We start from the raw sequence: 16635 nt of genomic DNA, 5'->3' as shown, positions 1-16635 counted from the left end.
TAATATACCACGTGCGTCTAGCCCCTGCTGGCTCGAGCGTTGCAAACGCGCAGCGCCATGGTGGGGAAAGAAGATGTGATCTGTGCGTTCCTGTTGGAGCTTCGCGAAAAGCAAAGGAAGAAGGAGGGAGGGACTTGTCGCCCACTTATTGTAGGGTTTCAGGGACCGCAAGGGAGCGGTACGTTGAGCAGGATCACGTTGATACCAGGCAAATCATACACTTGTACCGCTGTTGCTCGCGCGCTGGCGCGGCACGATCCGCCCGTGCGCGTAGTCGTGCTTTCCTTGGACGGTACGCAGCATTGTGTGCGCTTACACAGACCTGTACCTTCCGTACGCAGAAATGAAAACGGTCGGTGACGCAAATTTTTCCAACGCGCTGTTGCAAGGGCGCGGTCAGCCAGGAACGCACGATATTGAGCGCGGCAGGCGTATCCTGAGCACATTGCATGAAAACACATTCGATGTGTTGTCGCTGCCCAAATACGACAAGAGCGCGAGAGGCGGTTTTGGCGACAGATATGCGGACGAAGTAGAAATCCAGAGGCCACTGGATATTGTGCTTTTCGAAGGATGGTGCCTCGGATTTTGCGCACTCGATGCACCGGCACTAGATGGTTTATGGGCTGCGCCGTACACGGATGAACTTGCCTATTTCTTGCATACGCGAGAGGACTTTGACGCGATAAACGATAGTCTGCGGCGCTGGGAGTCTGCGTGGTACCCCTACATTGACGCGTTTATTCAGTATATGCCAAGTGCTGCGCCTGAAATCACGCCGTGGTCGCTTGTATATCCATGGCGGCTAGAGGCAGAGCATGAGATGAAAAAGCTGAATGGCGGAATAGGCATGTCTGACGCGCAAATCCAATCATTTGTAGCGCGGTTCCTGCCCACCTACGAAATCTTTGCGATGGACCTGCGCGAACGCAACCCGTGGAGCGGTAAATGTTTGTGCTTTGAACTGGGTCCAGATCGCGTCGCCAAAGCAGTGTATCGAGTATAGTGGTAATGTATAGAATATCCAATTGGTTATTAACTACAACGTACGCTGTGTTAAGCACGACTATACGTCCTGTTTGGGGCGCAGAATCACCTTGTAGCTCCCTGCGGTCAGTGTCGCTCGCGCACAATACGCACTGTGCTGCGAAAGGATCTGGTCCTGAGGAGGCATGTCACCCTCGCCAGGGGTGCGGGCCACGCGGAAATCGGCCTCGACGTACATAAGTGTGCTGTGGTGAGCAATTTGTTCGTAACGTACCCCTTCTGTAGTTCGCGGAGACGGTTCACCGTCGACTCGCCAAACGCAAAGATAGAATGGAACGACGAGGTAGGTTCCGCAGGAGTTCCATTCTCCTGGGGCGGGCCAAGCGGATCGTTCGTTGCGATCACGTAGCGGAGGTACTCTTTGCCGTTGCGGCTCTCGCGCACCTCGGGCTGGCTGACGAGGCGGCCAATGAGGTTCATGCGAGAAAGTTGAGCTGCAGAGGTAGAAGAGAACGACTGGTGTAAGCAGGCTCACATATACATACCCTAGCGCTAAGGGTGCGGGTTGCGGAAAGTGCTTGTCGGAACATGGTGGTGTGATTGCAGGGCTGTCGACGCGTCAGCCGCATTTGAGCGCGTGGTAGCGCGACTCGGCCGACAAGCGCGTCACGTTCGCGGCTATTAATACTGCGGTAATTCTACACGCCCACCGCGTCGCATCCAAGCGGCAACATCGCGCGTCACCCGGACTTGGCATGTGAGCCTGCTGCTAGGCTTTAGTCGTAGAGCGTATTCGAGCATGTCGTCTTCTTCGTCACTGATCGGGCCAAACAGTTGATCGGCGTCTTTGGGCATGTTGTCCACGTCGCCTCGTCCCATAGCATCACCAGGCAACGCGTCGCACAAGTAGGCATGGCATGTTGCACATTCCAGCTCACCTTCACATGTAGCTTCAATTCCAGGAAGATCGTGCCGTTTCGCGACTTGCATGAGCGACTCGCCAAGCACGCCTGTTGCATCGAACCACTCGCCTTCAAACGAGCGGAACCTTAGAGGGATCGCCGTATCGGACACGGGTACTTCTTTCGGTGTGGGCTCGGGTGTGCCAAGGCGCGCCCGAGGTTTAAGCTGTGCACTGTAAACCAGTGATGGTCCCCATATACTCATATGCTCCCGCTGCTCCAACGAAGAAAGCCCTAAGCGACCGCGCCATCGCGGCCATACCACCAGACGTTCGCGTAGATCATGAAGATCGTGCCGCGGAGAAGCAGGCGCAAGTGCCGCGCGAAGAAGCAGTCTGAGATCAGCATAGCACAGCACATACGGAACATCGGTAACGCGTAGATTACCATACCAATCGCCGTGTGGGTATATAAGAGCATTCGCGGCAAACTAGTCGTAAGCATAATGCAGCATCGTACCTTGTGCGCGCCGACATGGCTAACAGGAAATATCTTGACTTGCTTTGCAGGTTTAGTGCCTTTTGCAGCACATTCAGTATTGTTCTCCTTCACTTTGGAGCGTAGTGCATGTAAAAGTTGATCGCCAGCAACGCCACATCGACAGTCGCGAGTTCCATGCGTGCATACATAAATGTGTGCCTCATTGTCGAGGATGGACGCCGGCTTGGAAAGCATGTCATCTAGCACTGTACGCATCACCTGACCACTGGGAAGCTCATTAAGAGAAAGCTTCTGGGGATAGATCGCAAAGCGTCCGGGTGGTTTGTACACGTACAACAAAAACTTCTCCTTTTCTGTCGTTCCATTCGGCACTGTGCGTTTTTGTTTCGGCGCATGCGGGTCCCATGGTGAAAGTCCCGGAGGTGCATCTTTCGCAGGCTTTTCCACGCTGCCTTGGGAAAAGGCAAGTCCGTAGCCCTCAAGCGAGCCTCCTTCTCGAGAGCGGCTCTGCAGCTCTGCAAACAAAGGACACACTGCGTCGACATGCGATGGCCATGTTTCACACGGCCTTGGATAATCACTTGGAACCAATATCATATGAGCTTTGTACTCCGGCGCCGTACCCAGTAGGGGCGACCTGTCGTACGGCGTAGAAGGGACTTTACCGTGTTCGTCCAGTGCACCGTCGACGCTAAATGGGTATTCCTTTGGCTTGACAGAGGCCAGCGTCCGTCTAAGAGACGATATTGCACGTACACTGTATGATATCTTCAGTGGCGCACTCCTACGCAAGGCGCGCAACGGCCACGTCCGGCACCACATGTCAAGCGCCCCCATAGCATGCACTAAGAAACCACTGCACCTTTTCGCGGCACATCGCCTCGCTTGAATAATCCTCCACTTCACCTCTCCATTGCGGGCGGGCCACCTGGTTGTGGCAACACGTCAACGATGTCGAATCGTACGAGCGGCGAGGAGTCCAGCGATGATAGCCACATTGTAGCAATTCCGGGAGGTGGTGAGCAGATTTACGCCAATATTCTTGAGGCAGAGAGCGCGAGTGAAGACGAGTTTGAGTAAGTTGCAGCGCCGTGATTGACATCAGCCTTGACGTAAGAAGTCATCATTTGTCATCGGGGGTCGACGACGACGCGGACGACGCGGACGATGCGGAAGATGAGGACGACGACGACGATGAGGACTATGAGGTGGACGAAGACGATATTGAGTACGACCTTGCTGATTTCAATCGCACTCGACACAGCGACTCAGGCAACGTTTTCTTTGTGGAGACGGATGGAGAAATGCATGCTGAACATCAAATACGGCACCTTGGCTTGGAAGAGCTGCGTCAGCTGCTTGTGTTTGGCTTAGCATCATTTGATGGTGACCTTGACATGGCCGACGAGGACGACGGGGAAGGCGTACGTGATCCGTGCACAGTGATTGACGCCAGACCATCCCAGGGTTCCGCTACCCCGGCCGCTCTGGTGCTCCGAGCGATCTTTGGGAGCCCACGACAAAGCCCGTTGCGGCGGGTTCCGAGCTTGAGTTCAGCGGTGATTTCGGTATTCCATGGAAATCTATGAGCGGAACAAGACCTGGTCCTTACCACACATCCTACAACCTTGCGACGCAAATCGCGCGTAGGAAATTGACTTCGCGACTCGCCCACAAAACGAGCTACACTCCCATGATACCCAATTCGAAGGGCGTGATTATGGCAGAATACTCTGCCCCTTGCTACAGTGGACAATATTCAGAAGACGCGTCCTTTTTTTATACGTGCAACCGGGACATGCGCGTTCATATCTATGATACCACCAAGCCGCCATTGAAACGGGCAATTAAATATAGAGAGGATGAGGTGCATACCCATGCTTTGGACCCTGCTGACCAGACCACGTCACTGAATCTTATGCAAACCGTGGAGGCGCGCGGTGGGCAATGGACCATTACTGATGTGAATCTTTCTCCGGATAACCAATGGATTATTTACTCGAGTATTTCGCCCTACGTGAGTCTTTCGCCTGTGAAGCGGATGGAAGATGAAGAGGCGCCGCAACAAGTTACACTTGACTTTTCCTCGCCCGAGAACGACCATTTTGGCATTTGGTCTCTCCGATTCTCTGGCGACTCGCGCGAAATTTTAGCAGGCGGGCACTGCGGCTCGATTTTTGTATACGATGTGGAAGCACAGCGCCGGATTTTGAATGTAGTGGGACACCAGGACGATGTGAACAGCGTCGCCTTTACTGATACCACGTCCTCCAATGTGTTCGTGAGTGGTGGCGATGACGCTTTCTTAAAGCTGTGGGATCGTCGCTCTTTGGGCCATGGCAAGCCTGCAGGTGTGCTTCCAGGGCACACGGAAGGCATCACCTACATATCGCCAAAGGGTGATGGGCGCTACTGTATATCGAACTCGAAGGACCAGAGTGTGCGCCTTTGGGATTTGCGCAATTTGCAAAGCAGTGAAGCAAGTCAAGGTACGGACCGCGTAGATCTAGGATTGCGCAATTGGGACTACAGGTACATGCCGTACCGCCCGCCTCGCTTTTATGCGCACCCACTGGATAGCTCAGTGATGGCATACCGTGGTCATTCTGTGCTTCGCACGCTCATCCGTTGCTACTTTAGTCCCAAGGAGACCACTGGTCAGCAATATATTTACTCGGGCAGCGCCGATGGGCGCATCCATATCTGGTCGCTCGACGGGCAGATTGTCCAGATAATCGACCGCAGCGAAACATATCCACTATGCACCGGCAGGGACAGGACAACTACCGATCCTTCTGCGCCCGACTGGGCAATGCCAGACATGCACGCATCGAGCCGTCGCTATTTGCGGCGCGTGCATGGTGGCTCGAGAAGCATTGTGCGTGATGTGAGCTGGCATCCAGGGGAGCCTACTATGATGAGCACGTCCTGGGATACGCCCAATGGAAGCGGCGGAAGCATTGCACAGCACGAATGGAAAGGCCACGACAAGGTGTAGCGTTCATAGCCGCGCATGGGCCGACCTCCACAAAACGTCGTTTATTTGCACCGCCAGACTTCTACTTTTTCCAGATGCTGTCTCTCTTGCAGCCGTGCGCCGTGCGCGCATTGCGTCCTCATGTAACTCCGATTGTAGCACGTTCATTTAATGCTTCTGCATTGATGCGGGACGATTCAAAAAAGACGACGCACTTTGGGTACCGCACGGTGCAAGAAGATGCGAAAAGAACGCTTGTGAAAGGTGTATTTTCCTCGATTGCGTCTTCGTATGACATGATGAATGACGCGATGTCGCTTGGTATTCATCGTCTTTGGAAGAACCGCTTTGTAGAGATGCTCAATCCTCGCGGCGGTATTGCATGCCTCGATGTGGCCGGAGGGACAGGCGATATTGCGCTGCGCTTGCTTGATCACGCGCGAACAAAGCACGCCGATCGCGAGACCTCTGTTACTGTGCTCGACATCAATGCTCAAATGCTGACAGAGGGCCAGAAGCGTGTAAAAGACACCATGTACTGGAACACGCCGCAGGTTAAATTTCAGCTCGGGAACGCCGAAGATCTCAACACGCCGATGCTGGTTCCGGAGCACAAGAACCCTCCTGCAAGCACACTGCGGAACCCTATTTTGCCTCCTCTGGTGAGCGAGCCAATTCCTGACAATTCGAAAGACTTGTATACGATTGCATTTGGTATCCGCAATGTCACGCACATTGACCGCGCTATCAAAGAAGCGTACCGGGTATTGAAGCCGGGCGGTATTTTTGCGTGCCTCGAGTTTGGTAAGGTTTCGGTCCCGCTACTTACAGAGATGTACAAGCGGTACTCGTTCTCGGTTATTCCCGCGCTTGGCCAGCTGCTGGTCGGCGATCGCGACTCGTACCAGTACCTGGTCGAGTCGATTGAGCGCTTTCCGACGCAGGCCGAGTTTGCCGCACTGGTCGCTGATGCTGGATTCCTGCTGCCTGGCTCTGCTGAGGCGCAGTCCATGGGTCTGCCCACTCTCAGCAGCGCAGGTGCATGGGAAGACTTGACCCTAGGGGTAGCGACCATCTGGACCGGGGTCAAGCCGTTTGCATAAACTCCATAGATGTTGCGAACCAAAAGCTGTGCGCTATGTATGCGGGTATGCTACTTGGGAATTTTTTCACACTCGATATACGTTTTTGAAGGGTCGTGCGGCAAGATACAAAAGAAGTCCAGCGACTGGCGGTAAGCAATACGGCGCAACGCACCTGCATGGTCTGGAAAAGTTCCCGCGTTTCCAGTGCTACCGTAGCACACTGCGTCTCACCATTGGGAAGAGCGCGGCATAATTTAGAGGCCTTGACACCACGCTCGCTACTGGTCAGCAATCCGGACCGTACGTACCCTTCGAGCCTGAATGGGGACTGTTTCCCATCCTGACTATCGGAGTCCTGCTTCACTAGTCTCCGTACTTCATCATGCGCAGGTGTGTCCAGCTTATCTTGCAAATTCGAGCTTTGTGCAGACCTGTTTGATCAGTTTTCGCCTGTCTACACACATGCTGGGTCGTGGGATGAAGTGTACACAAGCGGATCGAGGCGCCGACCTCCACATAAGCATGTGGCGCTAACGGTGGGGCACTGCCTTTTTTTTTTTTTGCCCAGACCCATGTCTGCGCAGCACAGTGGCTTGCGTGTTCAACTAGCGTCCCTGAATGCAAACGCAAAGCTAGAGAGCGATGCACTTCCGGAATTTGAGCGGTGGCTAATCCCAACGTGCGGCGAGGACGAAACAAGTGGGTTTGCTACAGCACCGACTCCTCCCCGATTAAAACCTTCCGCAATGTGCGTTGGCCCGCGAGAGGCCCCGGATTTGTACGCAGTCGGCTTCCAGGAACTGGGTGCTCTTTCCGCCGCCCTTGCGGGCTGCACAGAGACTTTGCGTGCTTCGGTAGATCGCGAAATTCGACGCACGCTCCGCGTCCACCAAGCCACGGTGCGGCCTGACCGCATGTATGACCCACTGGAAATGGGAGGTGGCCCTGAAAACTATGCACTGATTGCCGAGGTGGTACATGGCGGTATCGTGCTTTTTGTGTATGCGCGCGAGCGACCACCACAAGTTGTAGCGGCGCACCGCAAAGAGGTACGGAGCGCAGCAGAGCGTATCCGCGAAGTGCGCACCACACAAGTCGGCACGGGCATATTTGATGTTATGGGAAACAAGGGCGCAGTTGGTGCTCGCGTTCGTGTTGCGTCGAGCACGCCGGGCGCCGAGGACGAAGTGTACACGTTTGTATGTGCCCATCTTGCAGCGCACGACCACAATGTGCAGCGCCGGAATGCAGATTGGCGCTCCATTGCCGAGCGACTCGTCTTCAGCCACAAGCAGCTGGGGTACATTCCCAGCGTTTTGCCGCGGAATTTGGGCGGCGACCCGTCGGCAACGATCGCCCAGGTGCAAAGTGTGCCCACCAAGACGGTCGCGGAGCACCAGTCGAGCGCGCTGGACGAAAAAGAGTATTCGCTATACGATACGCACCGACTGTTTGTCATGGGCGACCTGAACTACCGGATCAGCGCGAATAGTGTGGGTGTAAATCCTGCAGATGGCACGTCCGACCCAAGCAAGTTCCCCCCTTTGAACAAGCGAGACATCAAGTCTATGCTTGCATCCAAGGACCCGGAACGTTGGACATGGCTGCTTCCTTACGACCAGCTTATAGCACAGCGAGCACATACCCCTCCTTTGGCATTTCAAGAGCTGTGTGTCCCCGACATGAACCGCTGGCGCATCCCGCCGACCTACAAGTATATCATCCCTGCCAGCAGCAAGCAAGGGGCGGATATACTCAACCCTAAACGTATTCCGGGCTGGACGGACCGCATTTTGTGGAGCGGTGGCGATGCACAGTGTGAGCTGTACCGCAGCATCATGCGCAGCCGCAAATCGGATCACAAACCAATTACCGCGATCCTCGCCCTAGACCCTGCCCCCGCCACTTTTCTGCGCGCGCCATGGCCGATAAATCCGCAATGGCGCTCGTTGCAAAGGACCGGCATTGTGTTGGATCGTATAGTTGGGTATCTATGGTCGCTGCTACTCCTTTTTGGCAATGGCAGCCTGTTATTTGCATTTTTGGAACTGGTCTTGCTCGTTGGTTTGTCCGTCTGGTACCTGCAGACGGCTTCCCTTCCCTTCCAGTAACTATTCCTCGTCCACGATACGTGTGGCAAAGTCATACGTGTCTCCTGCACTGTCCGGCGCATGTAACAAGTGATACCAGGAACGAAGCGCGCGTAAACTTTTCTCGTCGTGTGCGCGGATCTGCATAGATAACGCTTCCTCGTCGTATTCTGGGCGCTTCTTGTCGTAGATTGCTACCATACGCGCCTCTTCTGCACTCACTTCGATTTCTGGTACCGTGCGCAGCAGCGTACCGAGCCAGTTGAGCTTGCTGTCTGGAATCGGCAAGCTGGGATGCACGGCCAAAACATTCAGCGTGTTGTCCTTGTCCGTATCATGTACTGGCGGTAGACCAGACATGCTCCCGCTCCCGTACAAGAGCGAGCTTGCGCCACCCGCACTCGGCTCGTCGCCAAACAAATTCGCGTCGAGCGCCTCCGCCTCGAGAAATTCGTTTAGAGTTGCGATTTGCGCAGCTAGAAAATGCGGCGTCGCAGACTGCAGTGCAGATGCAATTGAAAACGTGTGGGACAAGAGATTTGAGTAGTGCGTCTGCACCGAGGGCCTGTATGTGAGCGCATACTAGTGACGTACCAATCTTCAATACCGGGTGTGTTGAGCGTCTGTTCGCGCAGTAACGCAATGGAGTTGCGTAGCGAGTCGTATCGCTGGTACAGTGTAAGTAGATAGTTGAGAGGAGCCGCAGCAGATGCCATCGTAGGGTCGGCAGACAGCGCTTGTGTGCTTCGCATTGTGCTCCTGGACGCGCGCCGCAAGTGGTATTACATAAGTGCAACCACGTTTCGTTCTAACCACAGACCACGGCCATGTCGGGAGCAGAGAATTCGGTGCAGAAGCAACATGAAGAAAGCACAGCCGTATACGAAGGGATCGGTCGCTATGCAGCGTACGCTGCGCGCCTGCGCACGCTTATCACAACGGGTTCACGTTACATTGCATACTCGTCGGACATTGGCGAGGCGTTCCGCCCATTGACCAAGCCAATTGTGGTCAGTGCAGCGTACGGGATCAGCTGGGCATACATTATTTCGGACGTTGGATATACAGTATGGCATGCAAGCAATCATATGGACCCGAATGATTCGAGCTACAAGAAAGATCTTGCGTGGATCGGCGCGCGCCGCACCGTGTTCCAAACACTGGCGAGCATGTTTTTGCCTGCCCTGACGATTCACAGCGTGGTGCGGTACAGCGCGCCGCTGTTTTCCAAGTTTTCAAATATGCGCGCACGCAGCATCGGGCCCACCGTGCTGGGTCTCTGCACTGTGCCGTTGCTTCCCGTGCTCTTTGACCACCCCGTAGAGTACGCTGTGGAAAACGCGTTTGACTTGGTTGAACTTAAGGCCGCTGCATTGCAGGGCGATGCCGCGGCGCAGCAATCGTTTGATAAGAAGTTCGCAGAGATGAAGAACTCCATGTTGGGCTCCAAGCCCAAGGTGCAGGAGCCGAAGCGTATCGTTGACACAATTCCGTCGGACACGCCGTTGGACGGAAGCACTGTACAAAAGCTTGCTATTCTCGGCATCGGTATAGATATGGTATCGATGCCGCGGATGCGCCAGCTCCTTGTTCGCCAAGCCAAGCGCCTTGCTTCTTCACCCTTATACCGGCCGCTTGCCGTAGCGCCGCGCTATGCCGACACTGCGTCGCCTGCCGAGTCGCAGGAGCCCAAGTTGCTTGCAGCAGCCGCACAGCACTTTGCGCGGCGCACCTTGTCCAACGCCGAGTCAGACTTTTGGGCCACGTTTGCGGCACAGGCGGGCCATGAAGACCATTTGCGTTTCCTTGCAACCAGGTGAGCTAGCAGATGCAGCGTGCGTCGTCGGACTGGCATAAGCTGACTGCACAGGTGGGCATGCAAGGAAGCCGCGTACAAGGCAGTGCATCCATACCTGCAGCTCACGGCAAAGAGCATCTCGGTAGAGCGGCCGACTACGTCTGGCCACGCAAAACCGCGGCTTGTTCTGGACCGTGCGCTACCCTACAAGAGTGCGGATGGGGCGTGCGGAGACGAATTGGCCCGCACACTCGAGTTGCATCTCAGTGTCTCGCACGATGGCGACTATGTCGTTGCGAACGTCGTCGCGGAGCATGGAACGTCGTAGCTATACCTGCCACACAATCTAATAGTTTTAAATGATTCTATTTGCAGTGCGTTGTTATGCCTGCCACCCTACTGGGCGTATTTGGTGATCGCCTCCTGGAGCTTGGCAGGGTCGGCACCAACAATCGTCTCGATCTTCTCGCCGCCCTTGAAAACAACAAACGTAGGCATAGCGCGAATACCAACCTCGGACGCAATCTGGCTCTGCTCGTCGACGTCGACCTTGTAAAAGTCGAGCTTCTCGCTGGCGGGGGTGTCGGAAATCTTCTCAAAGATGGGACCAATCATTTTGCAGGGCCCACACCAAGTTGCCCAAAAATCGATCACGACCGGCTTGTCGCCACCCGTCACCTGCTTGAACTGATCGTACGAGGTAATTACTTGCACACCCATAATGTTGCGTCGTTTGGAAAGCGCAGCGGCTCCCGCACGCGCTTTATACCGTGCCAGCACATGGGGTCACCTGACTAAGCATGCACAATCGATCATTCGCCCGCACGCGCCAACGTGTGCATAACGCCACAATTGCGCCATCGCGGACATGCGCGCAGAAGAGCGCATCGCTTGGAGAGAAAAAGATTCACATACTACATCAATATATCGTATATGCACACGTTACGGCACCATTTACGCACCCATAGCAGCGCGGTTAATCTCAGGGGTTTCAGAGGGAGACACGTAGGGAATAGTGCCCAAGCCGAACCAGCGACCAACCGACTGCCAGAAGGGAATGCTGGGCATTTTCTCGTTGTTGGGCATATGCTTGTACTCAAAGTCCTCAAACACGGGGAACCAGCAGCGGAGGGCAAGCTTCCACTGCCAGTCGGGGTAGACAGCGGTAACACGGCCAGACTTGGCATCGCGGTACCAAGAGTCACAAGTACCAAAGACGAGGCTCTTCATCGCCTTGACAACCCAGTGCTGCTCATCGAGCTCGGCCTTGAGATGCACGTCAAAGGTGGGCACAGAGCTGAGCTTCGAAGAGACGGAGCTGCCAGGAAGGTGACGAATGTCTGCATCCGTGGGACGGGGAGAGTCCAAGACAGGCTGCGCAACGTTCAGCGTGAGCTCCTGTTGACGCTCAGAAGTGTAAATTACAGACATGTGGCCAGTGCCCGAGTTGGGGCCAATGACCATAGCAAAGTTGGGGAAACCAGAAAGGAAACAGTTGCGGTAGGCAATCATGCTGCCCTCACCGTACTTCTCCCAGTGCTGGGCAAGAGTCATGCTCTCACCGCGAACAACCAAGGGGAAACCGGCACCTTGAGGGTAAAAGCCGTTCGCCATGATAATAACGTCAGCGGGAATGCGACGACCGTCAGCAGTAACAACCGCGTTCGACTCAATCTTGACAAGCTTGTCAGTGACAAGGTCAACATTGGGGCGGCCCAGACTGGGCATGTACTTGTCGTCCAAGATACGGCGACGGCAAGCGACAAGAAGCTCACCCTTTTCAGGCAGAAGCTGTTCCTGGTACTCCTTAGGGGCAATCTTCTTAACGTGGTTGCGGCACTGGCGCTCCCAGTTGTCACGCTGGAACTGACCAATAGAGGTGTTGGTCGCCATCAAAAAGTGCGTCTCCAGGACAAGCCAGATGAGAATACGCTGGAGATACATAAAGAAGTTGAAGTGCTTCACAAGCCAATTCCAGCCGGGGACAACGTCAAGCGGATTGCGGGGAACAGGAGCGTACCAATGTTTGGAACGCACAAACTGTGTAAGGTGCTTGACCTCGGGCGCAATAACAGGAACAAACTGGGTGGCGGAGCAACCGTTACCCACCACAATCACGTTCTTGTTCTTCAGGTCCACAGAGTGGTCCCAGCGGGCAGAGTGGAAAATCGGGCCCTTGAAGTTCTCATTTCCGGGAATGGTGCAGGGGTTAGGCTGCGAAAGACCACCAAGGCAACCAAAAAGCATCTTGGCAACGTAGTAGTGCAACTTGCCAGTCTGCTGACCCTTTTCGGGAACATCTTCGCAAATTACATGCCAAAGACCGGTAGTGGAGTCAAAGCGAGCCTCCCTGGCCACAGTGCGGTAGTGGAACATGCTGCCAACGCCGTATTTGGCAACGACAGAGTGCACATATTCGCGGATCTCCGCCTGGCGGGGAAACATGCCACTCCAGTCGTTCTTCTGCATAAAGCTGAACGAATACACCGGGGCAGGAATGTCACAAGCACAGCCAGGGTAGGTGTTCGCCTCCCAAGTACCAGCGGGGCCGTCGAGCTTCTCAAGGATCCTGACGTCGGTAATGTTGTACAGCGTCTTGAGCTTGATAGCAAGACCGACACCAGAGAGACCACCACCGACGACAACAACATCGTGGTATTCAGGCTTAAGACCGCCAAGGTTCACTGGGTCGTTGGCCAACTGAATCCCGTTAGGGAGGGGACGGATACTGTCAGTCATACTGTTCAGATAAGGGGTGTAGATGTCTACAAGAGCCCATTGTTATATAGGCCCCCCGGTTGGGGTCGCACCCACATGGGTACGAAATTCACATGCCAGCATTCAACGATTATCACATGTATTTAAGATTAATTGGAGATTGCAACCTATCACGGCATGACTAGACAACGCAGAAGCTCCTATTAGTCAAAACGGATTTTGCGGCCTTGGGGCGTAGCCTTTTGTGCTTCCCTGAGGCGCTGTTTCGCCACCCAACTAGGGTGTGCCGCCGCATGCGGTGTTGACTGAGTTTTAATAGTTTTCTCCGGACTTGGCGGAGATGAGCGGACTTGTGTCATTTGCTTCCCCACGCTAGTTACGACCGCGCTTCCCCGCGCTCTCGGCGGCCTTTCGCGGATCTTCAAATGATTTGCGTGCCGCCCAAATTTCTTTTCCCAAATCCTGTGCATTAGCATAGAGTGAACAAATTACTTACGCGCGTCGCTCGCGTTGCCCGCGGCGGTTTTTTCGCATCGTCTGCGGGGGCCCGCTTTTTGTTGAGGTTTTGTCCGCATAGTCCGCTTCAGCATCAGACCAGTCATCGTCACGTTTTGCGGGGACGAACCCAGTGGCTAGCGAGGGCAGAATATTGGAAGCATACTCTTCGTCGGAGGAACTATCACGCAGACGTTTCCTGTTGGAAGGTATGTCATTGTCATTGTCGTCGTCGTCGTCGTCGTCGTCGTCATCGTCGCTTCCAGGTGCCACCATAGCGTCCATGTCCATATCTAGATCACGAAAAATGCCCTCACTTTTTTTGACTTGTGTCTCGTCGTCAAACCCGTCGTCACTGCTATAATCTGCACCACTGTCCGGCACGCCGGGCTCGTTACCGCTCAACTCCGCACTCATCTTCTCGCCCATCCCCCCCATAACCAAATTTTGTTCTGCCTGCTCTTTTTCAGTCTCCTTTTTATTTGCAATCGTTGGTGGCCGTAACAAAAGTACAATAGACTGCACTTTATGGTTCACTGTTTCGGCAAGGACTTTGGCGCTTTGCAACTGGTGCTGTAGTTTATTGAGCGGTGCATCTGGCGCAGACTCTGAATCCTGCACAAGTCCTTCCTCCTTGGCAATAGCATACAGAGGATAGGTAGCTTCGAGCGTGTCTTCCAACTGCATAGAAACAGCTCGGTTTGCTTTTGGCAATAATTTACTTTTCGTTAATTTGGAAAGCAATGCGCGGTCTGCAATCCATTGGGTATCAATGTTTTTCAGCTGCATTAGATACGCTTCTAATGCATCCATATCCTCCTCTTGCTTCCCCTTTCCTGTGCGAACCTGCTTTATATGCCGCACATGTCGCTGCAGCTCCATCTGTTTTGCCTTTTTGGCCGCTGCACGCGCCATTTTAATAGCATGATGCTGTTATTAGTGGTTGCTACCATCATACGTACCAGTTTGGACTTCACCTTGGCGACATCGACGGCACCTGCTGGCTCCTTTGCCATGGCTGCAACGTCCTCCACGCTTTTCGTGCGCGGTGCGCTGCCAATTTTTTCATACACGTGACTGCAGGCAAAAAAATTCCGTGTGGGCACCGCACCTCACAGCTCCGACCATGGCGAAGATAAAAAAGAAGGGTGAATCAGGCGCGTCGAAAAACTACATCACACGCAACCAAGCGTTAAAAAAGCTACAGGTGACACTGGCCGAATTCCGACGGCTGTGTATCCTGAAAGGGATTTTCCCACGTCAGCCCCGGCATGTCAAACGGGCGAATAAAGGGTCGACCGCACCAACTTCCTTCTACTATGCAAAAGACATTGCATACCTTCAGCATGAGCCTGTTTTGCGCGCTTTCCGTGAGCACAAAACGTTTGCCAAAAAACTGAATCGTGCGATTGCGCGTCGCGAGTGGTATGCGGCAAAGAATATGGACGAGAACCGCCCGAAATACAAACTGGACCATATTATCAAGGAACGTTATCCCACATTTGTGGACTCTTTGCGCGATCTGGATGATGCACTGTCTATGCTGTTCCTGTTTGCAAATATTCCTGCATCGCAGAGCATTGCCCCGGAAATTACCAGTCACTGCGCACGGTTATGCGCGGAATGGCAACTGTATGTGATGCGCACCAACACGCTGCGCAAAGTTTTTTTGAGTATCAAGGGTATTTATTTTCAGGCCGTGGTATATGGCCAGGAGATCACATGGCTTGTTCCCTACATGTTCACGCAAAATATCCCCACCGATGTTGATTTTCGTGTGATGATGACATTTTTGGAGCTGTATCAGACGCTAATGGGCTTTGTGCTGTACAAATTGTATTTTGATGAGAACCTAGTGTACCCCCCCAAGCTCGACGAAGAGAAGGATAGCCAAGGTGCCGGCTTTGGCTCTTTACTGCTTACTCCAAACGATGCAAGCGTATTGATGGGCCAGGGCGACGTTCTTGAGAAAGAGGCGCAGGCAGCGGCGGAGAATGCTGCGACGCGTGCCGATGGGAAAAAGATGTCTGCGCGCGATGTGAAGCGGCAGATTGCGCGCTTGACGCATCAAGGCATAGATGACGAAGATGAAGAGGTGCCTGTATTGGACGCAGATGCCGAAGCCGAAGAAGAGGCCGCGGACGAATTTGTTATGCAGGCATCCAAACGTACGACCGAAGATGAGCAACTGGCCGGTGACCAACTGACCACTTTAGGCGAGCTGCAGCACCAAGCCGGTGACGATACAAAGCAGAACCTTTTCAGCCGTTATGTGTTCTATATTTCGCGCGAGTGCCCACGCGCAGTGGTTGAATTTATTCTGCGCTCGTTTGGTGCGCATCCAAGCAACATTGGCTGGGATCATGTTGCGGGCGCAGGCAGTGGCGTCGCTGAGAACGACGAGCGAATCACGCACCACATTATTGACCGTCCTGTGGAAGATGGAAACCTGCCGCAACACCCGGGCCGACGTGTGTATGTGCAGCCGCAGTGGGTTGTCGATAGTGTGAACCGCCGCACGTTGCTCCCCACGGAGCCTTACCGGCCTGGCGCGCCGCTCCCACCCCACTTGAGTCCGTTTGTGGACGACCACGAAGTAGCACGTCGTGGCGGCTACGTTCCCTCGGAAGCACAAGAGGCGCTTGGTATGGAAGTAGCTGCACCTACCAGCGACTCTGATGAAACCGATGACGAGGAAGAGGAGGATAGGAAAACAGCGCCTACCTTTTCTGCGCGCGACGCGCTCCTTGCAGACCCAATTGATGCAGACGCATCTGGGCTTATGGAGGCTGCCGAGCTTGAGGTTGAAGCTGCAGGCGGCGAAGATGCGTTGATTGCGCTACGTGCACAGCACAGTGCCGCGCTGAAATCCGCCAAGAAGCAAAAACGCAAAGCCCCGGTGCAACTATCTGAAGAAGCCGAGGCGCGTGATATGGCCAAGATGCTCTTGTCGAACAGGCAGCGCAAACTGTATACGAGGATGGGTAATGCTGCCTCCAAAACAAACTTCGAAAAGCAGCGCCTCGAGACCAAGAAGCAGCAGCTGGGCAAGAAGAAAAAAAGCACGTAGCACAGCAAAGTA

The 16635-nt window shown here is 54.2% G+C and overlaps 12 protein-coding genes across 12 annotated transcripts; 6 read left to right on the top strand and 6 right to left on the bottom strand.

Moving 5' to 3' along the window:
- Positions 1-57: 57 nt before the first annotated feature.
- MVES1_000458 (glycerate 3-kinase) lies at positions 58-1006 on the top strand (the record flags this gene model as incomplete). The annotated part of the gene is made up of 2 exons (XM_056205318.1): positions 58-82; positions 321-1006. The coding sequence occupies 2 exons, from the start codon at positions 58-60 to the stop codon at positions 1004-1006; spliced, it is 711 nt and encodes a 236-aa protein (XP_056061293.1).
- A 60-nt stretch (positions 1007-1066) lies between these two features.
- Positions 1067-1467, bottom strand: RIM1 (ssDNA-binding protein, mitochondrial; the record flags this gene model as incomplete). Its single annotated transcript, XM_056205317.1, has 3 exons — positions 1067-1107; positions 1141-1232; positions 1262-1467. The coding sequence occupies 3 exons, from the start codon at positions 1465-1467 to the stop codon at positions 1067-1069; spliced, it is 339 nt and encodes a 112-aa protein (XP_056061292.1).
- A 201-nt stretch (positions 1468-1668) lies between these two features.
- Positions 1669-3227, bottom strand: MVES1_000456 (lipoyl synthase; the record flags this gene model as incomplete). Its single annotated transcript, XM_056205316.1, has 5 exons — positions 1669-2284; positions 2312-2379; positions 2409-2923; positions 3014-3101; positions 3147-3227. The coding sequence occupies 5 exons, from the start codon at positions 3225-3227 to the stop codon at positions 1669-1671; spliced, it is 1368 nt and encodes a 455-aa protein (XP_056061291.1).
- A 114-nt stretch (positions 3228-3341) lies between these two features.
- On the top strand, positions 3342-5388 carry MVES1_000455 (uncharacterized protein; the record flags this gene model as incomplete). The annotated part of the gene is made up of 3 exons (XM_056205315.1): positions 3342-3466; positions 3496-3814; positions 3847-5388. The coding sequence occupies 3 exons, from the start codon at positions 3342-3344 to the stop codon at positions 5386-5388; spliced, it is 1986 nt and encodes a 661-aa protein (XP_056061290.1).
- Positions 5389-5462: 74 nt separating this feature from the next.
- Positions 5463-6470, top strand: COQ5 (2-methoxy-6-polyprenyl-1,4-benzoquinol methylase; the record flags this gene model as incomplete). The annotated part of the gene is made up of 1 exon (XM_056205314.1): positions 5463-6470. The coding sequence occupies one exon, from the start codon at positions 5463-5465 to the stop codon at positions 6468-6470; it is 1008 nt and encodes a 335-aa protein (XP_056061289.1).
- A 554-nt stretch (positions 6471-7024) lies between these two features.
- MVES1_000453 (uncharacterized protein) lies at positions 7025-8563 on the top strand (the record flags this gene model as incomplete). Its single annotated transcript, XM_056205313.1, has 1 exon — positions 7025-8563. The coding sequence occupies one exon, from the start codon at positions 7025-7027 to the stop codon at positions 8561-8563; it is 1539 nt and encodes a 512-aa protein (XP_056061288.1).
- On the bottom strand, positions 8564-9258 carry MVES1_000452 (uncharacterized protein; the record flags this gene model as incomplete). The annotated part of the gene is made up of 2 exons (XM_056205312.1): positions 8564-9107; positions 9137-9258. 2 exons carry the CDS (start codon positions 9256-9258, stop codon positions 8564-8566), a joined length of 666 nt encoding a protein of 221 aa, XP_056061287.1.
- A 111-nt stretch (positions 9259-9369) lies between these two features.
- On the top strand, positions 9370-10362 carry MVES1_000451 (uncharacterized protein; the record flags this gene model as incomplete). The annotated part of the gene is made up of 1 exon (XM_056205311.1): positions 9370-10362. The coding sequence occupies one exon, from the start codon at positions 9370-9372 to the stop codon at positions 10360-10362; it is 993 nt and encodes a 330-aa protein (XP_056061286.1).
- Positions 10363-10736: 374 nt separating this feature from the next.
- Positions 10737-11060, bottom strand: MVES1_000450 (uncharacterized protein; the record flags this gene model as incomplete). The annotated part of the gene is made up of 1 exon (XM_056205310.1): positions 10737-11060. The coding sequence occupies one exon, from the start codon at positions 11058-11060 to the stop codon at positions 10737-10739; it is 324 nt and encodes a 107-aa protein (XP_056061285.1).
- A 234-nt stretch (positions 11061-11294) lies between these two features.
- MVES1_000449 (uncharacterized protein) lies at positions 11295-13079 on the bottom strand (the record flags this gene model as incomplete). Its single annotated transcript, XM_056205309.1, has 1 exon — positions 11295-13079. One exon carries the CDS (start codon positions 13077-13079, stop codon positions 11295-11297), a length of 1785 nt encoding a protein of 594 aa, XP_056061284.1.
- A 471-nt stretch (positions 13080-13550) lies between these two features.
- On the bottom strand, positions 13551-14569 carry MVES1_000448 (uncharacterized protein; the record flags this gene model as incomplete). The annotated part of the gene is made up of 2 exons (XM_056205308.1): positions 13551-14483; positions 14516-14569. 2 exons carry the CDS (start codon positions 14567-14569, stop codon positions 13551-13553), a joined length of 987 nt encoding a protein of 328 aa, XP_056061283.1.
- A 110-nt stretch (positions 14570-14679) lies between these two features.
- NOP7 (mRNA-binding ribosome synthesis protein nop7) lies at positions 14680-16623 on the top strand (the record flags this gene model as incomplete). Its single annotated transcript, XM_056205307.1, has 1 exon — positions 14680-16623. One exon carries the CDS (start codon positions 14680-14682, stop codon positions 16621-16623), a length of 1944 nt encoding a protein of 647 aa, XP_056061282.1.
- Between the last annotated feature and the right edge of the window lie 12 nt (positions 16624-16635).

The sequence above is a fragment of the Malassezia vespertilionis genome, chromosome 1 (assembly GCF_029542925.1).
Source record: "Malassezia vespertilionis chromosome 1, complete sequence".
Taxonomy (NCBI): Eukaryota; Fungi; Basidiomycota; class Malasseziomycetes; order Malasseziales; family Malasseziaceae; genus Malassezia; species Malassezia vespertilionis.
Note: the sequence above shows the minus strand (reverse complement) of the source record. Positions and strands in the feature narration are given on the sequence as shown.